A 27,791-nucleotide genomic window follows, 5' to 3' on the forward strand; every position below is an offset into this window, starting at 1 on the left:
AAATCAGAAGATGTTTGTTTCTTGGCAGGAAAGCTATGACAAACCTAGACAATGTGTTGAAAAGCAGAGACAGTACTCTAACAAGAAAGGTCCATATAGTCAAGGCTATGGCCTTCCCAGTGATCACGTATGGTTGTGACAGCTGGACAGTAAAGAAGGCGAAGCACCGAAAAATTGAGTCCTTCAAACTGTTGTGCTGGAGAAGACTCCTGAATGTCCCTTAGACAGCAAGAAGATCAAAACAGTCAATCTTAAGGGAAATCAACCCTGAATACTGGTTGGAAGAACTGATGCTAAAACTGAAACTCCAGCATTTTGGTCATCTGATACTAACAGCTGACTCACTGGAAAAGTCCCTGAGGCTGAGAAAGATTGAGGTCTGAAGGAGAAGAGGATGTCAGAGGATGAGATGGCTGGATCGCATCACCAATGCAATGGACATGAACTTGGGCAAACTTTGGGAGATGGTGAGGGACAGAGAGGCCTGGCATGCTGCAGTTCATGGGGTTGTGAAGAGTTGGACATGACTGGGAAACTGAGCAACAACATGTTACATAATTAAATACATTCCTGAAAAGGTATCGAATAAAAACCAAATTTTTTGGTTTTCATTTTACACCTCTGATGATTGGGAGAATTTTTCATAGATTAGCTTCTGGCTCTTTCAAAACTTGTTTTTCTTCTACTACCTACTCTGGTGCTGGATAGTGTGTGAAATTGTTAGTTGCTCAGTCATGTTTGACTCTCGTAGGACACATTACACTGTGATAAGACCCCTAGCCTTGAATCTCTGTGCATGCTGTTAGGTAAAATCAACATGGAGGGTGGGTGGTAGGAATATTTTTAGAAGATATTCCTATACCAGACAGGACCTGGAATTAAACATACATAGAAGTGATTGTGAACTATATAGGTATATTTCTCTAAGGCGGAATTAAATGTACTTTGTAACTCAATTTCCTGGGCTGGATTCCCCTAAATCCTTATGACCATCCCAGTGCTACCTAACACAAGAAGTATGAAAGGGGGTACCTAAGAAGAATGATCAGACCTAACCCGTTTGGCTAAAAGGTATTGCTTTTTCAAATTTTACAAAAATAATATGATAACATGGACATATTGTAGCTTCAGAGCCTTGGAAAGGATGATGCAAGGGAAAGGCCTTGAAGCTTTAGCTTTACTAGCTTCCATGAAAATTCATCTTTGAATGGCAACTAATTTTATATAAAACTCTATAGTTGGACTTGTGCTCTGGAATCAGGCTCATGGTGTTAAGTGTATAATACCACTGTACATAATATCTTGCATGTCTTTGCATTGAATGAACATGTTTGGGGCCTGATTTGCTAAATGAGTGATACACAGAGGAGAAGAAAACTTGGGTTTTTGCCAGAGAAAGGAAGGGGCGGGGGGAAAGATGAAGAACCAACAGAAAAAGGTTCAGGAAAGGCTTATGTAGTATGAAACCATCAGGCCATGTGCTTCTGTGGTCAGAATCCAAGCAGTGTGGGTATTGCTGCCTGGCAGACAGTCCGTCAGCAGCAAGAGCTTACTGAGGTTTGCAGTAAAAGTTTCTAGCTCCCTGACAACATCCCGTATCAAGCCTTAGTCTCTCTTCTCTGCCTGAGGGCTTTCTCCAGTGCCAGAAAGCTCACCCCACTACAGGTAGTTGTAACTGTGTGTGTGTGGTATTAGTGCCCCGGGGGTAACCCTCCCACAGGGATGGGAGTCTGTCTAGGCAGCTTCTGGTGGGAGGCTTTTGAGGAGAGTTCTACACTATATCTCAGAGGATCCCCAGAGGAACGAAGTACTAATTTGCTCACAGAAGAGACCCACTCATTTACTCAGTTATTAGCATCTCTCCCTTCCCTGACTCACTTTCCCTAGTTTCTCACCTGTGCTTCCTAAGTTAACCTGTCAAACTTCCCACACTCAGTTCTGTGACAGGGTCTTCTTCTGGGGCAACAGAAACCAAGACACCTGGTTTAAGTCACTTTAAGAAACACAATATAAACATTAAAAAACATGGAATACAGTTTATGTATTAAAAAACTGTATTAAAAAACAGAATACAGTTTCTAAAGGAAATAGTTTGGTATTCAACAAATTATTTATTTGTGTTAAATGCATCTGTTTAAAAAGAATGCTGAGATTCTGATGAAATTAATTTAGTTTCTATGGGAAGATAAAAAAGAACCAAATTATTGCGTTCAGGGCCTTAAAATTCTCTTGCGTTTATAATCCAACTCTGGCTTATTAAACGGGTCTGTGCTCTGTTAACATACACATGCGCTTATAATATAAACAGCTTAAATAGACATCTGTGTTGACTACATATAAATGGCAGTTAACTTTTTGCCTTGTTTCTGTTCAACAATCCTGATATTTTAGTCTGCTGGCCAGATGAAACAAGATTGGTTTTTTGGTACCAGATGTGTCACAGTTTGCATTTGTGTTTTGCAGGTGTTCCCCCCAGCTGGGAAGATGGAAACTTGCCCTCTCTCTGAGATGATGAGTCAGGATAGAAATACAAATGTGTTAAAAATAATTCAACATATTAATGGAAGGCCTTGTCCCTTGTGGGCTTCTTATGTGTAACATATGAGTAGGCCAGCAGCTGTTCTATATTTTAAAGGAAGAACTAGAAAGTTAGAAGCATACATGGCCATTCAAAACATAAGCAACTGCTTGCAATCATGGAAACAAGGTTCAACAATAAACTTGTAATTGTGAAGCTTCCCCCCAAATAATAAACTCATTGGGTTGTGTTCAGATGGTCTTAGGGTATTGAAAAATCTTTCTATTTCCATCCTTTGCATTTACTAAAACAACTTCCTTGTAGAGGCAGAGTGGTAGAGATAACTATATTCTTTAGATAAAAATGGGGATTGATTTCTAGCTTATTTCCACCCTCTAATATTTATATATTTTAAATCACAGTAAAAAGTCCTAACTTTTTTTGGGGGGGTCATTTTTCAAATTGAGGATGAGATGAATTAAGTAAGTAAATGATGTCATCATAGTACTTATTTTGGCTGCACTGGGTCCTCAGTGCAGCATACGGGCTCTTTGTTGGTGCACTTGGGCTTTCTCTAGTTGCAGTGACTGGGGGTTTATTCCCTAGTTGCAGTGCAGAGGCTTCTTATAGTGATGGCTTCTCTTATGGAGCACGGGCTCTAGGGTGCGTGGGCTTTAACAGTTGTGGCGCACAGGCTTAGTAGCCCCACAGCATGTGGGATCTTAGTTCTTGAACAAGGGATCAAATTCATGTCCCTTGCATTGGAATATGGATTCTTAACCACTGGACCACTAAGGAAGCCCCAGGGAGATCATTTTAACTTAAACATTGTGAAAGAGCCAAAAGCCCCACAGTTGGCTGAGTTGTTAATAAAATATGGTATCTCTTATGTTATTTCAAGCCTCTAAAGCAAGAATGCTTTAGGTGATGAGGTGATGATGTTCGTTGTTTGCTCCTTCAATAAACACCTAATGAATGTTAACTGATATCAGGACTGGCAGTAATCTTTCATTAACCCGTTACCTTCCACTGATCTTATGGGAGGAAGGACTCATTGTCTTTTGGTCTAGTTTCTGAATGAGGAGAATGCTAACCCCTTTCCACCCTTACTGTCTCTCTCAAAGCTCCCCTGTGCAGACACTTCTGTTTGTACCTTTAGGAATAGGCTTTCTTTTCTCCTTTTAAAAATTTCTAAGCTCTCAAGTATAGTAAAGTCTACATGATTGGTCCTTGAGTTTCAATTTCTAGAGTTCAGAAGTATTTTGTGTAGCAGTTATTTTCGTCTTGCTGGAGTTTTTTTTTAGAGAACAAATGAGCAAAGTTTAACAGACTAAATCAGAATCAGGTTAGTACCTGTGCTATTTCAATCTTTTTGCAGTTAACAGCAGTGGTGACAACTGCTCATGGTAATCAGCAAAGCTGGTCCACAGTTTGGGGTGGATACTGCAGGAAGCAGCTTGGAAGGAAAGTGATTGCTTGTTGGTGTTGAAATTTGGAGTATAGCCAACAAAAAGAGCCCTAATCTAAGTCATAAGACATTCATTTAAGGCACAGTGCTATTGCTCAATAAACTGTGACCTTGAAAGTCTTTTTAAAAAAGTTTTGTTTATTTATTATTGGAGTATAGTTGCTTTACAATGTTGTATTAGTTTCTATTGTGCAGCAAACTGAATCACATTTAGGTCACCATAAAGCACTGAGTAGGTTGAGCAAGTGTTAATAACTTGGTTTCACCAGGTGCCATCTAAGTTTAGAATCCTATTATTATTAAAAAGAAGTGTAGGTAATAGGAGATTTTATGTTTAGAAGAGATGAAGTCTGCATATTGTCAAAAACCTATTTAAGAGGGAAATTTGGCAGCTTGAAGGGAAGTTATTCCCCTTTTGAGAAGTCTTAGCAACCAAGAGGTCTTTTCTAACTGCTATCGGAAAATACCTCTGTCCAGTCAGAAAGCATGAAAGTTTCAGAACCCAGGTATGGGCATTGGACTGGTGATGGAAATTACTGGTTCAGTCTTCATTATTGAGGCTTACTGAGTAAGAACATGTGGTTTTTCTGGAAGCATGTTCGGAAGTGTGAGAACCTATGACTTGAATTTTTTGCTGGCAAAACAAAGTAAAATCATTTTCAGTTTAACATGAGAAATAATATTTCAGTTAGAATCAGTAGAAAGGAGCAAAACATGCATAATTGAACAGTGAAAACTAAAAAAAGTTATTTTGAATTGTAATTTAAAAATGTATAGCTAAACTGGATTATTTCTCATATCCTTGTCCCTAGCAATGAACTCTCATTTTGAAGACATGTTTTGGGGTAGGAGCTATTAGTTTTCTTTTTTACCAATGTCCAGTGCTTCCCAAGGGAGAAGGCAATGGCACCCCACTCCAGTACTCTTGCCTGGAAACGCCCATGGATGGAGGAGCCTTGTGGGCTGCAGTCCATGGGGTCGCTAAGAGTCAGACATGACTGAGCAACTTCACTTTCACTTTTCACTTTCATGCATTGGAGAAGGAAACGGCAACCCACTCCAGTGTTCTTGTCTGGAGAATCCTAGGGATGGTGGGGCCTGGTGGGCTGCTGTCTATGGGGTCGCACAGAGTCGGACACGACTGAAGCGACTTAGCTGCAGCAGCAGCAGCAGCAGTGCTTCCCAACAGCCACTGCATACAAAGAAGACCCAAAGGTTGTAAAAAGTTTGGCAAAAAGAGCCACCTTTTTTCTCAATGTAGCTCAGGTATAAGGAATAGTTATAGTTTTTAAAGATGAAAAAAATACCTTGTTTCAATATCCTAGTTTTATGTATAAAGAAACCACAGTGCCAAGAAGCTAAGTCTCATAATTCGTTAATGTTAGAATTGAGACTCAAACCTTGGTTTTTCTATGCTCCATCACACTGTTAGATGTTGGAAGAGACTACCATAGAAGCTGCTCAATTAATGTTTGCTGCTGAATAATAATGACTCTGATGATGAATTATTTTCATAATTCTTATCCATGGGAGCTGGTTTAAACCAGTGATTCTCATGGAGGAGGGAAGGTGGGAGTCACATGTAGTTTGAAAACAAAGCTTTGCTTTACTGCTTTGGTTTGTTTTCAGTGATGATATTTACTTTATTTTGAATTTCAAATTATGTTTGAAAAGAGCATGAGATTCTTATGTTTACTGAGGACAATTGTACCTGTAAAGTGACTCATGTGTTAGCTTCTTTCAGGATTTTGCTTCTGTGAATAAAATTTATTTTTCACTTGCTCTTCCTTTTAGTTAAAAATGAAACTAAAAACGGGTGATTTAGACTGTAATCAGTTTCCTTTTGGATACTCCAGATACAAAGAAATTGCAGGTGGAAACAACCTGTCAACTATGTATCAACTGATGAATGGGTAAACAAATGTGGTATATTTATACAATGGAATATCACTCAGTCATAAAAAGGAGTGAAATACTTACATATGTTACAACATGGCTGAACCTTGAAGACATTATGCCAAGTGAAAGAAGCCAGACACAAAAGGACATCTATTGTATGATTCTAGTTGGATGAAACATCTAGAATAGGCAAATTCAGAGAGATAGAAACTAGACAAGTGGTAACTCCCACCAAAGCTTGTGGGAAGGGGGAATGAGGACTGACTGCTAATGGGTACGGACTTAATTTTTGAGTGATGGACATGTTACAAAACTAGGTAGTAGTGATATTTGCATAATATTGTAATATACTAAACGCCACTGAATTGCACACTGTAAAATGGTTTTATCCATATTTTACAATTAAAAAGAACAGGGACTGCATGAGTGACATTTTATCAACCCTTTTCATGTGTTTATGATTTGTGAATAGGACTAGGTGTTGCGATGAAAGGGAAACCATCTTGTTTGTAGTTAATGGCTTCTGTAGGTCCCCAAAATGTATATATACATAAAATATATTATTATTTTATCATGCTGCTGCTGCTGCTGCTAAGTCGCTTCAGTCTTTTTTTTCTCATAGATTATATTTAACTTATATAATTACTATAATATATAATATATATAAATATATAAATAATATATTCTACAAAAAATATTTGTAGAATATATTACTGTGTATGCTTAGTCACTCAGTTTTTCCGACTCTTTGCAACCCCGTGGACTGCAGCCTGCCAGGCTCCTCTGTCCATGGGGATTATCCAGGTAAGAATACTAGAATGGGTTGCCATGCCCTCCTCCAAGGGGGTCTTCCCAACCCAGGGATTGAACCCAGGCCTCCCACATTGCAGGGGGAGTCTTTTACTGACTGAGCCACCAGGGAATACCGGGGTGGGTAGCCTATCCATTCTCCAGAGAATCTTCCTGACCCAGAAATTGAACCGGGGTCTCCTGCCTTGCAGGTGGATTATTTATCAGCTGAGCTACCAGGGAAGCCAGAAGTATATATAACCTAGGCAGGGGCTTCCCAGGTGGTGCAGTGTGAGAGGTGCAAGAGATGTGAGTTCGATCCTTGGGCTGGGAAGATCCCCTGGGGTGGGAAATGGCAACCCACTCCAGTATTCTTACCTGAAAAATTCCATGGACAGAGATGCCTGGTTGCCTACATTCCATGGGGTCACAAAGGGATAGATACAACTGAGCAGCTGAGCACACAGACACATTTTAATACACAGATTATATGCACTTCTATAATTATATATATTTTAGGGGTAGAAGGTCAGGACTTATGCATGTCACCAGAACCTTACCACGCTGGCACCCTGATCTTGGACTTCCAGCCTTCAGACTGTGAGAAATAAATGTATGTCGTTTATAAGCCACTCGGTTAGTCTACAGCATTTTGTTATAGCAACTCAAACTGACTAGTACACCAAGTTTGCTTCTTCTGGTCAACTCCAAAGTGGTTTAGAAATGAATTTGTTTTCTCATCTCCTCCCCATAGATTTCACAATATAATAATTTTCTAGGGGATATCATAATCATTTGGGGAATTTTGCTTACTGTTTTTGTTTATATTCATAACAAAAATTTCTGAAAAAATGTAAAATATAGAAACTACTATACTATGTGATAGTGATTTGTTACTATGTAATAAACAACTACATTTAGACTGATCATAAAAGTAAAAACCAACACAAATATCTTCATTTTCTAAAGAAATATATCTTTATTGACTTTTTCCATTTTCTTACAAAGCAGTTAAAATCTCATTCTTGAACTTGCATGCTGTTCAATGTTATGGTGGCTGTCTCCTTATGAGACTGTCAGTGGAGCTGTGGTAAGTTTCCTTAAGCACCACAGAAGACAATCATTGCGTGGTCCCACTTTTCCAGAAAAGAATCCAAGTTTCACCAGAAAGAGTATGCTTAGCTCTCTTGAAGAAGACCAGTTTAGTGGATTAATGTCTAATTTACATACAGTAAGAAAGACAACCTTTGAATCTTTACAGATTAAATGCCCACTTTATACCATGGTGTAATTGTTTGAATTATTCATGAGTGTACAGTATATAGATGTAGATGAACTAGATATGTCTATAAATAAAATAGTGCTTTAAGATAACAAAATTCTTTGGCTGATTTAAATGCCTACAGTGGACGCTTTAAAAACACTAAAATGAAAATGGCCCCACTATTATTGTCAATCTTAACACTGAACTAGTGCGGAAGGTTCCTATACTGTTGACTGTCACCATCTCCAGGTCCACTATGTATTCTCTTGGTCCTGATAGCGACTTCACCAGCACAAGCATTGCACTTACAGGACTTGTTTGCTAGAATGAAAGAAAAAATGAGGGAGTGAGAGAATAATTTTTCCTCTATTGGAGTTTCTATTATTTGTGAATACACTTCCTTATAAGAATTAGGGGAAGAATTCTGAGGTAGGATTAAAGTCACTACTTAGTCCATTCTTGGAGAAGGCAATGGCATCCCACTCCAGTACTCTTGCCTGGAAAATCCCATGGACGGAGGAGCCTGGTAGGCTGCAGTCCATGGGGTCGCTAAGAGTTGGACACGACTGAGCGACTTCACTTTCACTTTTCACCTTCATGCATTGGAGAAGGAAATGGCAACCCACTCCAGTGTTCTTGCCTGGAGAATCCCAGGGACGGGGGAGCCTGGTGGCTGCCGTCTATGGGGTCACACAGAGTCGGACAAGACTGAAGTGACTTAGCATAGCATAGCACAGTCCATTCTTTGTTATAATCCTTCTTGAATCTTGTCTCTTGTCCACACAGTCATTAGTCTCAGATATAGGGACATACTTTTTTTGATAGTTCTTTGTTTTCTTTCATCTCTCTGTGTTAATTTTTCTCTTCACTTTTATTGAGTAGTTATATCAGTAAGAGACTGCAGTTCAAGTGAGAATGACTCATTATAGAGACTGCAGTTTATGTGAGAATCTGATATTTTTTGGACTGATAAAAAAAGTTGTCACCTTTCACTTCTCACCATTGTGGATCTGTTTATATTCTAATAGGTGAAGAGATATGTAAACAGTTTCAATAGAATGTGGCAAATGCTAAGATATGCAGGGATATGCAGGGTTACATGAAGATACATAGAGGCACATGTATGTGTGTGTTAGTTGCTCAGTCGTGTCTGACTCCTTGTGACCCCATGGGTTGCAGCCTGATAGGCTCCTCTGTCCATGGAATTTTTCAGGCAAGAATACTGGAGTGGGTTGCTATTTCCTTCTCTAGGGGATCTTCCAGACGCAGGGACTAAACTCAGGTCTCTTGCATTGCAGGCAGATTCTTTACCATTTGAGCCACCAGGGAAGTCCATATAGAGGTGTATACACACAGGAAAAAAGAGAGGGACTCTGAAGCATTAAGGGAAGGCCTTTGATTGCCTGAGGACAGTCACCCAGAATAATTGGGAGTTTTGTAAAGAAGCATGTTCTGGAGAAGTGGATGCAGTTTCATTTTGATGGACAATATGATGGGCACTGGAGACTCCAGAGAGATCAGTTTGGACAGGCAGGCAGGTAGGTGTATGGATCTGGGTGCCAAGAGGAGGGCAGGGATAGAAACAATGGATTAGGACTTTCGGTGTCACTTCAACTGTGTGCGTGCTAAGTTGCTTCAGTCGTGTCTGACTCTTTGTGACCCTATGGACTGTAGCCTGCCAGACTCGTCTGTTCATGAGATTCTCCAGGCAAGAAAACTGGAGTGGGTTGCCATGCCCTCCTCCAGGGGATCTTCCTGACCCAGGGATGGAACCCGAGTCTCTTATGTCTCTTGCATTGGCAGGCGGGTTCTTTAATACTAGCACCACCTGGGGAGCCCAGTCACTTCAACAGATGGGCATTAAACCAAGGGAGAAAATGTACACATGATAATACTGGGTCTGGGAGAGGCCAACATTTAAGGATGGGCAGAAGAGAAGCCATTGAAGGAAGCTGAGAAGAAATAGATAATTAAGTAGGAAACAGATGAACAGCAAGTAGTGCCCAATAGAACAGGGGAGGATGAAGGTGACTAGAACTAAAAAAATGCCTCTGGATATAGCAGTATGAATGCTGTTGGTGGCTTTTTTTCCAGAGCAATTTCAGTAAGGTAGTGGGAATAGAAGGCAGAAGAGTAACTAGGAAGTGAGAAAGTAGAAACTGTGATTACAGACTATGCTTTAAGAACCTTGGCTAGGAAGGGAGAACAGAGAGAGGAGGCAACATCTAGAGGGAACAAGTTGCATATGTAGGAGGTAATTAGAATTTAATACGGTAAGTTCCTGAAGGAAATGGAATGAAGAATATAGGAGTGAGTTGGCCTTGATGGATAGAAGTGAAAGTCTGTCTTTGGAAAATTCAAGCAAGAAAGATAGAAGGGGGACACATGGAGTTAAATTTGCAAGGGATAGGATGATAAGTTCAAATAATTCATGACTGTTGGTTTCAGTGGTTTCAGAAGAGTAGGAGGTGAGTTCACCTACTGAAAATGAAGGGTGACTCCATGGACATGAATTTGAAATTTGAGCAAGCTCCAGGAGTTGGTAATGGACCAGGAAACCTGGTGTGTTGCAGTCCATGGGGTTGCAAAGAGTCGGACATGACTGAGCAACTGAACTGAAGTACTTAAAGACTATGGGGACATTTGCAATCAGCGACTGAAAAGAAGGAACAAAAGAAAGTAATAGGATTGTTGAGCATACTGAGGACACCCCTGAGGATTTAAAATATTACCAGTCTGTGCTGACAAGGTGGGTACGAAAATAGATATGGATTATGTGATTGATCTAGGGTTACTGGACAGGGAGTGGAAGTGCTGATGACAGTAGTTCAAGGGTCCAATAAGAAGTTGATAGGCTGTAAGAAAATGGGGGATGGGGGTCAGAGGACTAACATCACTTTGAGAGTAAAGTGAGGGCATGAAAGAGAAGGAGAATTGGTCCCTGAGGGGATCACTGGAGACTAAGATTCTAGTGTGGAACTGTTCTGCATGATAAAAGTGTCCATCATGTGGCTATGGGGTGGTGGCAGAGTAACATGAAGCTGAAGTTCATGGGGATGACATGGCCAGAGATTTGTAGGCTAAGGTCCTGGATGACTATAATAGTGCCCAATTCTGAGTGATCTCACCTACTCCTTACACACTCTCCCTGAGTGAGCTCATCCATAGCCATGGCTTCAAGTATGACATATCTGCCAGTGGCTTAAAAGTCTATACTATGAGTTCCAAGCCCACATATCCAATACCCTACTCAGATTTACTTGGAAGTCTCAAGGCAACCAGTACTCCATATGTCCAAACTGAACTCCTTGGCTTCCTCTCCACACTAACTCCTTCTTCCTTATCTCAGTAAATGGTCCCACCATCTATTGTTGCTCAAGACAGAAACTTGGAGGAGAATGATGTTTCATTCTCCTTCACCTCCCCATAAAAAACAGCTTACCAAGTCATGTAGTTCTTCGTATATCATCATAAATCTGTCCACTTCTTTTGGACACACTGCTACTACCCTAGTCCCCCATCTTTTGAATTACTGATCTTTCCATTTCCATTTTTGCTCCACTTCAATCCAGGCTCTACAGTGTAGCCAGGGTTTTTTTTTTTTTTTTTTTTAATGAAAAGTGAAAGTGAAGTCGCTCAGTCGTGTCCGACTCTTAGCGACCCCATGGACTACATCCCACCAGGCCCTCCGTCCATGGGATTTTTGAGGCAAGAGTACTGGAGTGGGGTGTGAAAACCTGATAGCAATTCCTCTTCTTGAAACCCTTAGTATGGTCTGTCATGCATTATGTGATATAGGCTCTGCTCATCTCTCCAGGTTTCTCTCAAATGACTCTGCCTATAGTACCTGGAGTTGTAGATCAACTTGTCTGCTTTTTATTGCTTCCATTTGCTAGTCTCTAACTGCTAGTCTTCAGTTTAAATCTACTTCCAGGAAGCTCCCAGACCACCACTACCTTGGTTAGGGTTGACATACAGTGTACGCATGAGGAATTTGCCATGTTCATTTGAAACATTCAGCACACTTGTGAACACTTGTTCAATGTCTTGACCATAAGACTCACTGGGGCTGAAACTGGTTTGGTATTATTTACTGCTGTATCTCTAGAATCTAGCATGGTACTTGCCTCCTATAGGTAACAGTGATACCTTGAAGGTGTTGATTGAATTAATTCATTCATTTAAAAATATTTTTGAGCACCTGCAAAAGGCCAGGTACCATTCATTCTATGTGCTGTGCATGGAAAAGTGAACAGATAGACAATGTGTCTGCTCATTGCCCTCACATTGTAGTAGGTGACATAGACAAATAACTATTACAGAAGGTGGTGCTAGGGGTTATGAAGAAAAATAAGTCTCAGTAAGGGAGGGAAGATATTGGTTGGTGTGGGTGAAGGATGGTATTCTACCTTCAATTTAATGTATTACTTCTTTCTAATGTGTTCACTTTTCTAAGGAAGAAGATTTTTTCAGTATTCTCCCAAAAGGAATATAAATAAAATCCTATATCCCTCAGATTCTTTCAAGGATAAGGTCCAGTCTTATGCTTCTCAAGAAATTGTCTTTGACTCCTAATTCTTTGATGTCTTAGGCCATGGAATTAAACACAATTAAACATTGCTGCTGTTTTCATAGGTGTTAACTATGCCACAAAGTAATATTTAAAGCCCTTTGATATAAGGAACTGTGTATTACATACACTTAGCATGGAACTGAGCATATAATAAGTGTTTAATTAATGCCTGCTGATTGTAAATGGCCTCAGCACAAGTGGAATTTCAGTGAAAACATTTTGTAGGATTTTATACAACTACTTTTTGAATTATGTGATAAGAAGTAGTCTTGAAATACCTTTTTATTTTAAATGCTTCTTTTTGGTTTTCAAATAGTAGTATTTAACTCTGGGATTATAAAAATTGACAATGTTTTATATCATTCATTAAAAGGGATTTTACTTGAGACAAATACTGTATTTATGATAAGTGCACTGATATGAATCATAAAACTTTAATAATGCCATGTTTATTAAAAATATGCAGGAACTTTGCATAACTATTTGTTGATACTCCTAGGAAATTTTTTTTTTTCTTAAATTATACCTAAGAGTCCCAAATGGAAAATTATTTTTAAATGAACCTATTTTGTTGCCATGGGTTACAAATAATGTGATTTCTTTGGGCTAAAATTATTAAATTGTTATTATCTAAACTGTGTGAAGTTCCTTTAAAGTAAATTTCTTATAAATATCTATTATATCTCAAATTTAAAGCATCAAATGTTAAAGAAGTTTATTTTTAGTTATTAGAAAAAAGAATAGTAACAGATTGTATTTGGGTTGGGTTTTTCTCTTCAGAAGTTGGTCATGAGAAATTAATCATTTTTAATTTACTGGCAAAGAAACAGAATCACATAATTCTAGAGCTGGAAGGGAACTTAATATATCAAAGAACAGGATAAATGTGTAAACATTAAAAATCTGTAAACTTTACCACAAGGATGAATTTCCCAATTTACTTTTCATATTCTCAAAATGAAATATTGACCTTAAAATTTGATTAAAAATGAAGAGTGCCCAAAGGAGTTTTGAGAAAATTGTAACTGGATGAACAACATCCTTAACATGAAACAGTTACCGTAACCCTGCAAACTGGTTGGTGGGGTGCCATCGTTTTCACATGGAGTGGTGAGCCATATTTAAAATGTCAGAATTTTAACCTCAAATGAACTTGCTAAGATTTTGCAGGGGGACTGGAAGGCTGAGGCATTGGAGTCAGGAAGATCTGCTCAGAAACCCTTGGAGTGATTAGAGAGGTGCTAAGAGCCAGTTTAAAGGAAGAGAGTCAGGGACATGAGAAAGCAAAGATAACACACGGGACACTGTGAAGAGAGAAATGGCAGAATTCAGAGAAAGACTTCATATAGGCAATGAAAGAAAAGGAAAACATAAAGGTGACCTCACACTGTCTTCCTGGAAATTTGCAAGAATGGTACAACTTATTGGTTGTATACATGGTACAAGGGTGGGAGGTTGGGGTCACTTCTCAGATACTTATGGGTCTTAGTTTTGATGCAAATCTTGTGAATGTAACAATAAGGAATTCAGGGTTTTTGAAAAGTTCTGTAAGAATTAATTTTTCTATGTACAATTAAATAGCTATCACTGATTTGTAGTATCTAGTGTGTGTGTGTGTGTGTGTATGTGTGTGCAGGCAGGCTTGTATTTTGGTGGTCACATATAACTCTGTTAGAGTCTGTAATTTTTATCTGAGTGACTTTAGAGAAGCTAATTCATCTCCCTGGGTCTCACTTTTCTGTAAAATATGGAGATAAATATTAATCTTACCAAGTATCAATATTACCAAGAGGATTATGAAATAATGCATACAGGAAGGCCTTACACAATGCCTGCACATAAAAACTCTTTAAATGTTGGCTTTCTTTCCAAGTGAATTACTATCAAACAACAACAAACTTGAACCAAGTTTGCTAAGGCTGCCCTCAGGATACTTACTCTTAGGTAGAACTCTCCGTTTTCATTTCCAGATTTAATCCGAAAAGTGTTGATAGTGTTGGCATAAATGGTTGTGGCCTGTATTTGGAAGATGTCTGATGGTACAGACCTATCAGATCGAATGCTCATATATTTGTAGACGATGGATTGAGGAATTTCTCGGCACATTGCATTTGAGACTGGGCAAACACATCGGCTGCAGAGACAAAAGTATTCACTGTTAGGCTTGGTAAAATCAGAAGATTCTCAGTTTCAAAAGTTCTGGTTTTTCTTACTTCTCTGATGTTAGAACATAGGGATCTTGACAAGGATTTCGTGGGTAACAACGGAAGCCGCCATGATAATTCCAACACATTTCATCTTCCCGACATTCATTTGTGGTCTCACACTCATTTATATCTGTAGAGATGCAGAGTCAAAGAGTTTACTGATATAAGTAAATTGCCTAAGTGGCAGATGCCAGTTTGCCACCAGAAGGAGGTATATGAGAATCTGGACTGTTTAATTTGATTTTAGACCTAAAACTTGGTGGGACCTGAATTCATTGCATTTAATTCAGAACAGATGTAGTGAAACCATTCTCAACTGATTAGTATGTGTCATTTCATTGTATTTTATCAAGCATCTATTATTCATCTGTTGAATTCAAAGCCAAATGCTAGGCCATTGACTTTGCTTAAATAAAAGTGAAAGACACCACTTCTTGGGGGATTAGAGAAGGCTGAAGGAAGGAGGAGCCCTCTCAACTTGGCCTAGATAGGATGGTTAGGTGGTGGTTAGATAGGATTTTTATCATGGAGGTGGGGAGGGTCTTCCAGGGTGAGAAAGCAGCAAACAAAAACTCTGGAGATGGAGGTTTATTGTCAGGCTCATGAGCTTGAAGAGAGGGAAAAGCTAGAATGTGATTTCAGTAAGGTGTAGTGTGCTGCTGGATAGTTGGTACTCTGGGAGTGGGTTACACTGTCCTTAAGAAGCTGTTTACAGGAAAAGAAATGAAGCTATGAAGCATTCCAGCATGTGAAAGTGAAAGTCGCTCAGTTGTGTCTGACTCTTTGCAACCCCATGGACTATACCATCCATGGAATTCTCCAGGCCAGAATACTGGAGTGGGTAGCCATTCCCTTCTCCAGGGGATCTCCCCAACTCAGTGACTGAACCCAGGTCTCTCACATTGTGGGCAGATTCTTTACCAGCTGAGCCACCAGGGAAGCCCAAGAATACTGGAGTGGGTAGCCTATCCCTTCTCCATCAGATCTTCTCGAACTGGAAATCTAACCGGGGTCTCCTGCATTGCAGGCAGATTCTTTATCAGCTGAGCTACCAGGGAAGCCCATAGAATGCGGCTATTTAAAGATCATGGGGAAGAGGAATTAAGGAAGGGGCTGTCAGCAGTGAGAAGCAACCCAGGAAAATGCAGTTCAAGGAGGTCAGAACAAGAGAGAGTCTCAGGAAGGAGGGTTGTGGAAAGGTCAGGCTGGACAAAGACTGAGTTTAGACTTGGGAATCAAGAGTTCCCAGATGACATCTGAGAGAACAGTTTCTCCAGAGAACCATTACAACAATGACAAAAATTATATTAATATGCATATCCTTATGTGTGCCTTCCTTTACATTTGAATAGTGGTAAGTTTATCCAATATAAGTCTTTTCTGAATCATTCCTTCCACACAATCAATTTTCATTCGTTAATTTACTTATTCCATAAATAATTTACTGAATTCTTATTAACAAGGCAGTCATGGCCTAGCTGCTGGGATGTGATCTCTTTCTTCCCTCTGAATTCTTATATCTCATTTTTCCTCTTTTGGGGCCTTTATTGGTTTCTGTTTTGCATTATTGAAATCTGCATGTTTGTTTCAATCCATTAGCTTGTAAACTCCTGGAGGGTAAGCGCCATTGTGCACATCTTTTTATCCCTTTATCACATAGCATGAATGCACTGGAGGCACCTGGATTTTAGCAAATATTAAACTGAATGTGAGAGTTGGACTATAAAGAAAGCTGAGCACTGAAGAATTGATGCTTTTGAACTGTGGTGTTGGCGAAGACTATTGAGAGTCCCTTGGACTGCAAGGAGATCCAACCAGTCCATCCTAAAGGAGCTCAGTCCTGGGTGTTCATTGGAAGGACTGATGTTGAAGCTAAAACTCCAATATTTTGGCCACCTGATGTGAAGAGCTGACTCATTTGAAAAGACCCTGATGCTGGGAAAGATTGAGGGCAGGAGGAGAAGGGGATGACAGAGGATGAGATGGTTGGATGGCATTACCGACTCAATGGACATGAATTTGGGTAAACTCAGGGAGTTGGTGATGGACAGGGAGGCCTGGCATGCTGCGGTTCATGGGGTTGCCAAGAGTTGGACACGACTGAGTGACTGAACTGACTGACTGAAACTGAACTAAGTTGCTCTTCACACAACGTGTGGAGATAGTGAGAAAGATATCTCTATGTGGCATGAAGGAAAAACAAATAAGGGTTAAGTGGCTGACTCAAGTGTATACAGATAGTGACAGGCATCTTTCCACCACAAGGTACTGCATCCTCTAAATGAGAAGAATTCCATTCTTTGTCTTTGGAGAAAAAAAATTTTCTTTTAGCTTCCAAACTGGCAAGAGCTCTCTGGAACCCAAGAGGAGACTGGAAAAGCCATGCAGTTTCCAAGAGTCAGTTACAAAAAGTATCTTCTTTTGGACTGGCTATGGCTAAAGAAAGAACTTAGATTCCTCAGAAGAAATCACAGCTGACTTGTCCTTTCAATATTTTTCCCTTTTTTGAAAAATAAAGATGCTGTTTAGTTAGCTACAGGACTGGTTTGTTATATGGAGTCCAAAAGTGGCAAAAGGAAACTTTATGTAATAATTTTATTTATTACTTCCAGTAATTTACAGCCTAGCATAATCAGCTCCTTAATCATTTTGGAGGGTTTTTCAGAAATGATTAATAGTATTAAAATATTTCATGAGTGTGTCTGTGTATCTGAGTACGCTGTCTCTCTCTCTGTTTCTCTTCCTCACCACTGTCCCTTTCCCCTCCCCACACCAACCAGCACATACACAGAGAGTTTTCATTTTTGCAAGACTGTGGAAATGAGAACAGTTATTTCATCCCCCAAATAAACTTTTTAGGGGAAGGTGAGAATCGAAACTCTTTTGGTATTAATTTAACCTGTGGACTGTTGGAAAGGGATGCTTTCAGTGGGGTAAACCAATTGTTTGATACCTTAAAAGAATGGTCTCTTTCACAAAAAATGTTTTAGTTTAACAAATACTCTTCAAGATATAACACTGATGAATCCCTTATTTATAATTCCACTGCATTTCACCTTTCATCATAACAGATATAAATGTTTCCATAAAGTAGGCAGGTAACTGACTGTTAACTTGTTTCGGTCTTTTGCTGGGTATCAAGTCCATTTATGATTAGAAAAACACATAGATATTTGTTTGAAGGGCTCGAGGGATATTGGTTAAGATAACCCTCTGGCTAACATTTTCCTGCATGTAATATTCATGTTAAAAGTCTCAATTAGAGTTCAGAAAATAAAACCTTTGGAATGCAATGTTTTTCCACAATTAACATTACAGAGTCTCTAGTAACCTTGAAAGGGGTAGATGTTACTTGTGTAATGAACTACATTCTGATTATGCTTATGTTTTGTGGTTAGATTCTAGTTGAATAATCACATGCATGCTATAAACTATCAGGTAATAGATGTTCCTGTGAGTTAATATTTCCCTGCAAAATCATGATGCAGACTCAGAATCCTGTCTTCTTTCCTAGATATTTTCTTTTCTTAACAAAATTTTACTGTCCTAGAAAAAATTTGCTACTGGTCATTTATATTGCTAGGTAAATTTCATAAAAACACCTTGAATTTTCCAGGCTTTATAGTTTATAGTTTTTCTGTGTATCATTCCATTTCATTCCCTCAACTCCCTTTTCCAAATGAGAAAGTTCAGGCTCAGAGAAGTCTGATAGTTTATTAAAATTGTATAGATAGAATGTCATATAGCTGGGTCTTCAACAGATTTTGTGTCTTCAAATTCATTCATTTTTTTCCAGTTATTTATATAAACGTGTTTGTACCAATTTTTCCAGGATTTTCAAATCTCTTAGAGAAATTCTGAAATCATCCTATGTAGGAGCTGCATCTTTTCTACCTATATGTCACTATGTAGATCACCTGAATATTTATTTTAAAACTGGATTGAAAGACATTAGCTATTTTTAGATTAATAGTTTTTTTTTTTAACTGAAGAATTCAGGCACATTTAATACATATGATGCTGATTTTGTCAACACTTATTACTATCCAGTTTATAATTCTAGTGTTTTAGAGAATTGAGATCTTTTTGAGGTATACCTAACCACACATTAAGCTTATATTCTATACTGAAATTCATGGCAAAATATTTTAATAATTGAATCATTTTTGGTGGATGATTAGAAGATGTATATCACAGGAATTATGTAGGCTATTTAGAAGGCATATTAATATTATATTAAAATTACTTCTATTTTAGGAAAAAATTATGACTTTAAATTTCAAAGAAAGATAACACTGAATATCCTCTTTATGAGGTGTGCATGTCTCATGATCAACAGGGGAAAAAAGAGCTCAAATTGTAAAAAACGAGAGTCTGTGGTAGAGATTCCAATACTTCCTCCCTGCTTTTCTTGGTTAAAACTTAACAGATATGAAAACAATAAACTTACCCTGACATGTTCTACCTCTCACCACTTGGTATCCTTGGGGGCACATACATGAGAATTTCCCAGGTTCGTTGACACATTGATATTGACACAGGTAGCTCGAGGTTCTGCATTCATCAATGTCTGTTGAACCAGACAAAAGCAACAACATAGAGTTGAATACTTACATGTCATTATTTTGGTATTTTTTTTCAAACATTGCGATCTCTGAAACAGAAATGCAATACTTTATAAGAGGCTCAAATGCAAGTTCTAACAATATCAGCTTAGTTCTCATGGAACTTCACAGAGCAGAGAATTTTCTTACCATCAGTTTTACTCAATTACTGCTGACACTTTGGCAAATCCTGGAACTAGCCATCCTAGCTGAGCAGACTGAAAGAAGTGGTTTGTGGTTGATGATCCTGTGTTGTGCTTGGCAGACCCACCCTTGATGCAGATTCATATTTGCCTTCTCAGAAATTGGGTGGCTGTGCTTCCAAGTTCATCTGAGTTTTGAACTCTAAGTTTCATCCCTGTGCTAGCTTCTAGAAGTTGATGCCCTGGCAGAAGGCTTTGCATTTCTCAATGGTGCTGTTCTTATAGTTTGCTCAGAAGGGCAGAGGCAGCCATCCAGAGCCAGCCCCTTTTGGTTTTGAGCGCAGTGGCATGATGGGAGGCCTCTCAGTGTAGGGTATGATCTTTGTGGCCCCAAGTAAAGCTGGGACAGTTTGTGAGGAACTCAAGAGCATGAAGTGTCAATGGCATCCCTTGGGATGTCTTAGGCCATTTGACGTGCACAGTGGAGCGAGCATGTACAGTGGACTCTGATGGTGATCCTTCTAGTTAGATGGCCCTCTTCTTGATCATGTGGAGAGTGAAATGAAGGCACCTTAAGAAATGTGCCCCGAGCATGCAGTGGCAGGGATGCCTAGGGCCAGATCTTTTGGTTTCTATTCTAGTGTTCCTGACATGCAATCAGCTACTTTTGAACTTAAATATGCCACTAGTCCCCTGGAATTCTCATTAGACACAGAATTTGATTCAGTAGGTCTGGGCTGGGGCGTAAGGGTCTACAATTTCACAGGCCCCTAGGAGGTGCCAATTCTGCTGGCCCATCACACTAGAGAAGCAAGATACTAGAGTACCCTTGCTAATTATCAGACCCAGCCTACATCTAGTATTTCAATTATTTTTTCTTCTTTCTTTTGATAACATACTAAAAAGACAGTGTTATAAGTGAACTAAGTTAACTGGATTTTAGAACATAATAAAAATTTGCTTTCTTAAACAGGTATATACTTGGATAAAGCAACAGCAAAGACAGGAACTGTGCTATTACTACCAATTATTTGGATAATATTTTACCTTCACAGTTGAGCCTGTCACTGCTTAGCTCATATCCTTGATTGCACTGACAGATGAATGAACCAAGAATGTTGTAGCATTGCTGAGCACATTGATTGCTGGCATCACATTCATTTATATCTGAAAGGCAAGGTCATACACACTTATATATTTATGTCTTTAAACATAGCCTTGGTCTTTTGTACCTATGTCATCTGATGATAAGTGAGTAATTCCCTAGCTGGATTCTTTGCCTTGCAGAAGCTCACTGGAGAACATCCATTCAGGTTTCATATTTATTGGAACAACTTCAAACATCTGTCATGTACTTTCAGAAATTCCAGAATATTTTTTTTTCCTGGGAATGATGGTTAGTTTGGTGTTTGATGAATCTTTACAAAAGAATTTAATGGTTCTAATAAATATACATTCCAGTATCTATTTTCTTTTATTGTTCAAATGCAAAATGCCAAGTCTATAAATAATTGATATAAGACACATACTGATACGGTCTCTCAGCATGCTGTAGTGAAGATTTATCTGTGCTATTTATTACTTTTTAAATGGGTCCTGTTAAATTCCATTACAATTATAACATAAGCCTTTGAGACCCATACAGAGTTTTGCAATGCTCTAAGGCACTGAAAATATTGTGAAAAGGCATTTTTCCTGCACTAGATTTTTTCCATGTCATGCCAATCTTAAAATTGTGTGCCGTGACATTGCATTCTGAAAGGGTAGAAGAAGCATGTGAAAATCAGATGCACTCTCAGCAGAAAGTTTATGTATCTGAACTTGTAGTAACCCCTTTGGCACCTTCAGTGTTTGTATCATACACTGTTGACTAACTGGTGTGTGTATATCAATTGATCTATAGTTAAAACCTTTTCTTGATACTGTCACAGAGGAGAACTAAAACCAAAGTTAAAAATTTTTTCCATTTACATCTTGATGTGTTTTTAAAAACCAGATTGGTTACTGTCCTTTCAGCTTTGGGGAAGTTGATGGAAACCATGAATATAGAAAACTGGAGATACTGCTGGGAAGACAGAAATTGGTTGGCTGTTTCCAGAAGACTTACCTACACAGGTATAGTTGTTTGCTGCCAACTGAAACCCAGGATTGCACTGGCAATAAAATGATCCTGGTGTGTTCACACATCTTTGGTGGCAATATGGAGGGATGGTGCATTCGTCTACATCTAGGTTATTAAGCACACACGCAAAGAGAACCAAATTACCGACTATCCAAATTACTATTATTGATCTGTTTAGTCTCAAGTTCTCAGCAGAGCATTATCTAGAAAACCTGGAGACCTCATTTTAAAAGTAATTATTTTTCTTTTTTAAAAAATTAGGGTATCTGTGCTTTAAATATACTTTTGTATGCTCTCTGTAGCTAAATGAGATGTTAAGAACAAAGACTTCCTAAACCTGGCTGGATGGGTTGAGATTTAAAGAGGGAAAAGTAATTAAGACTATTTCACATATAAGTGAGAATGTAAGGCTGCGAATATAAAAGGTTATTTATAATTAAAGAAGTAGAAAAGAACTATGGAAGAATTGAGATATAGTATAAAACTAAGAAAGGAGGCTGTTGCTCAGCTGGTGACCTTGGTGAAGTCACTCAAATGTTCACTAGTTCGTTTTTCCTTCCGTATAATGTAGACAGTAATGCTTGCTATGTGTATCTTATGAAGTTTCTGTGAGAATCAAGTGAAAGAATGCTGTGGAAGGAATGGGATACTAAACAAGTTACTTTTTGAGAGTGCCCTTCTGACACACTGATCAAGTGTTCCAGCCTGTGTCCTCATATAAATATTTCCAACTATAAAATGTTCAATTGAGAACTTGCAGAATAGAATTAATATTTTAGAAGCATAATAAAATTTCATTAATTTACAACTGTACACTTTGTGACAACTCAAATATGGCATGTGTAATTTAAAATAATAATTATATACTATCAATGCAATGATACTATCTTATGGGAAAAATGAAAACAAAACATAACTTTCTGCTGAACTCTTCTGGTATTTTAATAACTACAAGTGTGGGAGGCAGAGTGCTCAAGTAGGTAGTGTACCACGAGGTAACCTGAGTTTAAGTCTTTGTTCCAGCATTTACTAGCTTGGTCTTAACCTCTCAGAGCTTCCATTTCCTCTTTTGTGAGTAATAATACAACAATGTGGTAGGGTTGTTTGGAGGATAACATGAGATGATATAGGTGAACTTCCTTGCACAAAATAGGCAAAAACAAATGGAAGCTATTATGAATAAGCTGCAAATATATGTGATTTAACTTGAATATTAAATAAACAATAACAATGTTCACATAGCTTCCCTCCTAATTTATTTAGCTGTCTGATCAGATGTCATGTCAGGGAGGCCATTTCTGTCCATCCATATAAAATAACTTCTGCTCCATCTAACCCCTAATCCTGCTTTATATTTCTTTTTAGCCAGTGACACTCCCTGCCATTGTGTTATGTGTTTATTTGCTTCTTGTCTGTCTTCTTCACTATAATGCATGGCAAATAAGATCCATTTTCTCCCCATGAGGTAGAGATAAAGTATTTTTTGTCTGTTGTGTGCTTAATACCTAGAATAGGGTCTGGCATGGTAGGTGCTCAGTAAACATTAGTTGAACGAATGGAAAGTTCATACTAATTAAGAGCAGTTGTGAAACAGTTCTTCCTAGTACCTAGTATCATAGCCAGGTGACAATATCAATAGCTAAGTTATGTAATTGGTACTTTCTAATAGCTCCACGAGGGCCGTGATTCTGTAAAATCTGTTTGTTTGCCACAGTGGTCCAGCACCTAGCACACAGTAAGCCCTCAATAAATATTTGATGAATTAATGGTGCATGTCTTTTCAACAAGTAAACATTCATTGAATCTTTGTTATTTGTTAGCACTGTGGTTGGCAGTGTAGGTTTACACTGCTAAACATATGATGATGATCATATGTATATTCTACTCCATCTTGTATGGAAAGCAGGCATGAAAACAAATTATTGTGTGGAATTATAAGATCAAAAATAGAAAAGTGTACAAGAGATAGAGGGAGCACCATTCCACGTGACTTGCTGAACACTGCTGGTGTATTTGGAGCAGTCCACAATGAATAAGTATAGAAATTGGGAGCATGTGTTTAGGAACAGCAATTTAGTGTTACTGCAACATTCTTATTGTACTCTATAGAAGTATTGATCTATAACAGGTTAGCAATTTACAAAAAGAATCCTTCAAAGTTTGAGAATTATTGGCATAGAAGAAGGAGTGACTATATTTGGGGAGATCATGGAACACTTCCCAGAGGAAGTGACCTTGACCTGGAATTTAAGATTTGAATAGGAGTTTGTCAGAAGTGCATGTCTCTGGTACTGAGAGCTTATACAGAGGTAGCAAAGTGTGACACTGTGTGATGTATTGGGGAACTATAACTCGTGGGACAAAGCTAAAGTGTAATTGTTTTGCCAGAAGAAGGGTGTTGTTACAACAGAGTTGGGCGAGGATAAGATGGGGAAGATCTTATATGCTATTGAGGAATGCAGTGTTCATTCTGGGGGTGAGAGCAACAGCAGGGAAGTTACATGATTAGATCTGAATTTAAGGACATCTCCTACTGTATCATAAAGACCTCTAACTATATGTTCCATTTGCTTTGATTCTTCCCATAGTAGGCTGGGTTTGTTCTTTTTCTATACTTATTATACCCTCAGTTGTTTATTTTCCTAATACAACAGGCAAAACTTTGGTGCCTATGAATTTGTCCAAACAATTTTCTCCTAAATCACAGCTTCAGTCACTGCAAATTCCTGGTCCTTCATCAGAGACTGGACTAACTAGCCCCAGCACCTAGCAGAGCCCCAGGGCAGAGAGAGCAGGGCCAGGGCCTATGAGAGCTCAGAGTGGACACCCTGACACCAACAGCTCACATTCACTGGTGAAAACTGAATGTGGCGTTGCCTGTCCCCAGAGATTTTTATCCTCTGTTCCTAAGAGAAAATAAGAACTCTTCATTGATTTAATGGTACGAGGAAGTATGTAAGTCAGTGGACAAAGGGAGTCAATTACAGAGTTTCATCCTAGTGCTGGGCCTCAAGATTGCACCCAGAACACTTTAGTTGACTTCTTATTTGCCAGCCTCCCTATATTGTATTCTTCCAGTCATTCAAAATGCATGCATTGAACATCTACTTGGCTGGCAGACTTCAGGGACTGGGGAGACAACAATGACACAAACCAAACCTGGACCCTGCCCTCAGAGAGCTCAAGTAGAGCTCTCAAGGAGGGCTCACGTGTTTCGGTTCTAGTACTGGAGCCACTTGTAATATAAAGAATGTTTAGTACAAGTCTGTTAACTCATTACATAACAATGGCATACAACTATTCAACCCAGGGCCAGGCACCATTCTAAGCATTCCTGCACATGAGCTCTTAAGATAGGGGCTGGTTTTATTTCCACAGTACAAAGGGAAGAAGTGAGACACAGAGGATTTAAGTAACTCAAAGTGAGTTAGGGATGGAGCTGGGATTTGAACCTTACTATTCGCTCTATAGAGCTTCCCAGGTGACTCAGTGGTAAAGAATCCACCTGCCAATAAAGGAGATGCAAGAGATGCAGGTTCCATCCCTCGGTTGGGAAGATCCCCTGGAGTAGGAAAATGGCAACCAGCTCCAGTACTCCTGCTTGGAAAATTCCATGGACAGAGGAGCCTGGGGGACTAAGGTCTGTGGGGCCACAAAGAGTCAGACACAACTGAGTGACTGAGCACACACACAGCACACATTTGCTCTGTAAGCTATGTTACACTAAAACCTAGTGAATGAAGCCCACAGCATCAGTGTTTTAGAGCTAGGACACCAAATATCTAACTTAAATGATTCTCCTCTTTGCTTTTGTGGTCTCACTCATACCCTAAGTTTCTGCTTTTGCTTAGTCTAAGATGTAACTGACACGTTGATATCCAGACTATGCTTGACCTATAAAGTTGTTTTTTCTCATTAATATGGAAAATGGGTTGGTAGTCAATGAAAGAATAAGCATTATCATTCTGCAAATAAAGATGAGTGCTTTGATTTGAAGGCCTGAGGGTTAAACAATTAAGATGCTCCAGACAGGACTTGGCTCACTACACTGTTGTACTTACCTACACACTGCTCTCCTCGCTTCTGATACCCGGGAGGGCATTGACAGGCGAAGGAACCTCGCAGATTGATGCACACTTGATCGGCTCTACAGTTGTGTGTCCCTGCAGTGCATTCGTCTATGTCTGATAAAGACACGCAGCACAGAAGGAGTTTGAGTCGACTGTGGAGATGTTGGTATTTCCTCCATCTTTTTTGCCATACTTTTCTTAAAGAAAACAAGTTTTCACTCTATTCTTAAAACGTTACTCTGTAATACTGTTTTATTGGAAATGCTTAAAATGATAAATTATTTCAAATGTTCAGAAAGTAATTTCAGAGATGCCACAGTATATCACGTATTAATAGATTTAACAAATGCTAATATTCTGCCATGTATGCTTCAGTTCACTTTGTTTTGTTAAGAAATGAAACATTAGAGGTGTAACCAAAGCTTTACTTCATTCTCATCCCTTTATTCACCCACCTACTACCATCCTGGTAGGTGTGAATCCTTCCTTGAGATTTTTTTTTTATACTTTCATTGAACATATATGCACCCATTAGCATATATGGTATTGTTTTGGGTGTTTTAAAATGTTAAATTGTATGATACTTGCTTTTCCACCCAATATATCACATTTGAAATAATTTCTAGTGACCAATCTCTAAAAATCTGCCTAATACCTAGGTAAAAATCAAGCTTTAATATTATGCATTGCTTGTTGCTATTTTTTTTTGTAAACTTTAGCATAACATGGATGAATAAACTTTTCATAGCAGATTATAAAATAAAAGGGATTAAATTTAATCATATTTCTCTAGGAGAGATAGGCTGGTGTAGTTTAAAATACATATTTTACCAAAGCATTTCACATCTTGGAATAATTTACTAAATGTACCTTAAGGAGTAGGTAGATTTAGTTCTGGAAAGTAAAAAAATGTTCATTTTGAGATCAACATGTATATGCATGGCAGAGTCCCCTCACTGTTTACCTGAAACTGCCACAACATTGTTAATCGGCTCTACCCCAATACAAAATAAAAACTTTAAAGTCTGGGGGAAAATATGATGTGGATTTGTGTGTGTGCACTCATATTGGAATAATTTATAAGTGAAATTTAGTTCTGCCTTCTCCACATCACCTTTGCATTTATTTGAATCTCTCATATTTATGAGGTTAAATAGCACAGATGAAAAGATTATGAAATTTTGGCATTCTTCAACAACTAAAGACTCTAAGCTTCATTTAAAAATATCTAAAATTTGTAATTCCTAGATGATAGATTTTGCATAAAAACTGAGAGAAGTTTTGGGGTGTCTGAATCATCACTGTGGTAGACCCATGGAAGTGCTTTGGAAGAAATAGTGGGCCAAAAGTCAGTACTGAAAATGAACCATCAGTAATTAGAATTTATTCCTAAATCATGCCTTCCCTTTAAGAGGCACAGAGAGTTGCCCCGGGTGTGTTGCCTTTCATCTTCCTTTATTTTCAAGCATAATTGCTGCACTTACACTACCCAGTATATTAATGTAGGAAGCTCAGGTTATAAGAGAGTTGTCCTCAGATATCGGCTTTGGTTAGCTGGGTGTGGAAAAGACAAGAGGGATTCTTTCCAAGAGAAAGAGGGAGGGGAGATAAAGAATCCCCGAGGGGTGCCTGGCTGTTTATTGGATAATAACCTATAAAAGCATCTACTTACATAATTCTTATTATCCGGGTTTAAAGTTCTGGCAAAATTGTTGTTATTATTTTTATGTCTGTTTTGAAAATTTTTATTGCTATTTTCAAATCAGTGATTACAACTCTGTCCTTTCTAGGCACTATGCAAAGGTACAGCAATCTTTCTTTGAAATTATCTGCTTTTTTTGGTGTGTCTTTTATTATTTTCTCATATGCACTTGATGAAAACATGTCTACTGGGGTTTCTTCAGAGCTTTATGACTCGCTAATACAGAAATGACAGCAGAATTCCTATTGTTTTATGTCAAGAACATTTGCCAGCATTTGCAGTGATAACAGCCCTGAGAGATACAGCAATGTGAGATTCAGATGTGGCAAGTTTCCTCAGTACATGCTGGCGGAAGATCAAGGGCTTGGGTTGGCTGCTGCATTTTCTAAAGGAGGCCTCACCAGTGACTGTGGCTTTTCTTTCTGAGACATC

At 38.6% G+C, this 27,791-nt stretch overlaps 2 protein-coding genes across 12 annotated transcripts in view; one reads left to right on the forward strand and one right to left on the reverse strand.

Annotated features, from left to right (window-relative positions):
* The window catches only part of LOC107132925 (uncharacterized), a 471,858-nt gene that overhangs the window by 180,905 nt on the left and 263,162 nt on the right, over positions 1–27,791 (forward strand). For 2 of the 7 annotated variants that reach the window (XR_009496428.1, XR_009496427.1), the window contains exon 5: positions 21,482–21,580. The exons of 3 other annotated variants lie outside the window; for them this stretch is intronic. The gene's annotated coding sequence lies outside the window, so the exon portion shown is untranslated. Of the gene's footprint in view, positions 1–2,463; positions 2,773–21,481; positions 21,581–27,791 lie in introns of those variants that run through there. 2 more of the 7 variants (XR_009496432.1, XR_009496429.1) reach the window with 2 other exon arrangements.
* EFEMP1 (EGF containing fibulin extracellular matrix protein 1) overlaps positions 7,630–27,791 on the reverse strand; it is a 69,484-nt gene continuing 49,322 nt past the window's right edge. For 2 of the 5 annotated variants that reach the window (XM_010809931.4, XM_005212601.5), the window contains exons 5-11: positions 25,649–25,771; positions 21,573–21,692; positions 20,513–20,632; positions 19,169–19,288; positions 14,725–14,848; positions 14,450–14,645; positions 7,630–8,259 (exon numbers count right to left, since the gene is read on the reverse strand). In XM_010809931.4, coding sequence (XP_010808233.1) covers positions 8,098–8,259; positions 14,450–14,645; positions 14,725–14,848; positions 19,169–19,288; positions 20,513–20,632; positions 21,573–21,692; positions 25,649–25,771 — 965 coding nt within the window. In that variant the 3' untranslated portion in view covers positions 7,630–8,097. 5 annotated transcript variants of the gene reach the window in all.

The sequence above is a fragment of the Bos taurus genome, chromosome 11 (assembly GCF_002263795.3).
Source record: "Bos taurus isolate L1 Dominette 01449 registration number 42190680 breed Hereford chromosome 11, ARS-UCD2.0, whole genome shotgun sequence".
Lineage (NCBI taxonomy): Eukaryota > Metazoa > Chordata > Mammalia > Artiodactyla > Bovidae > Bos > Bos taurus.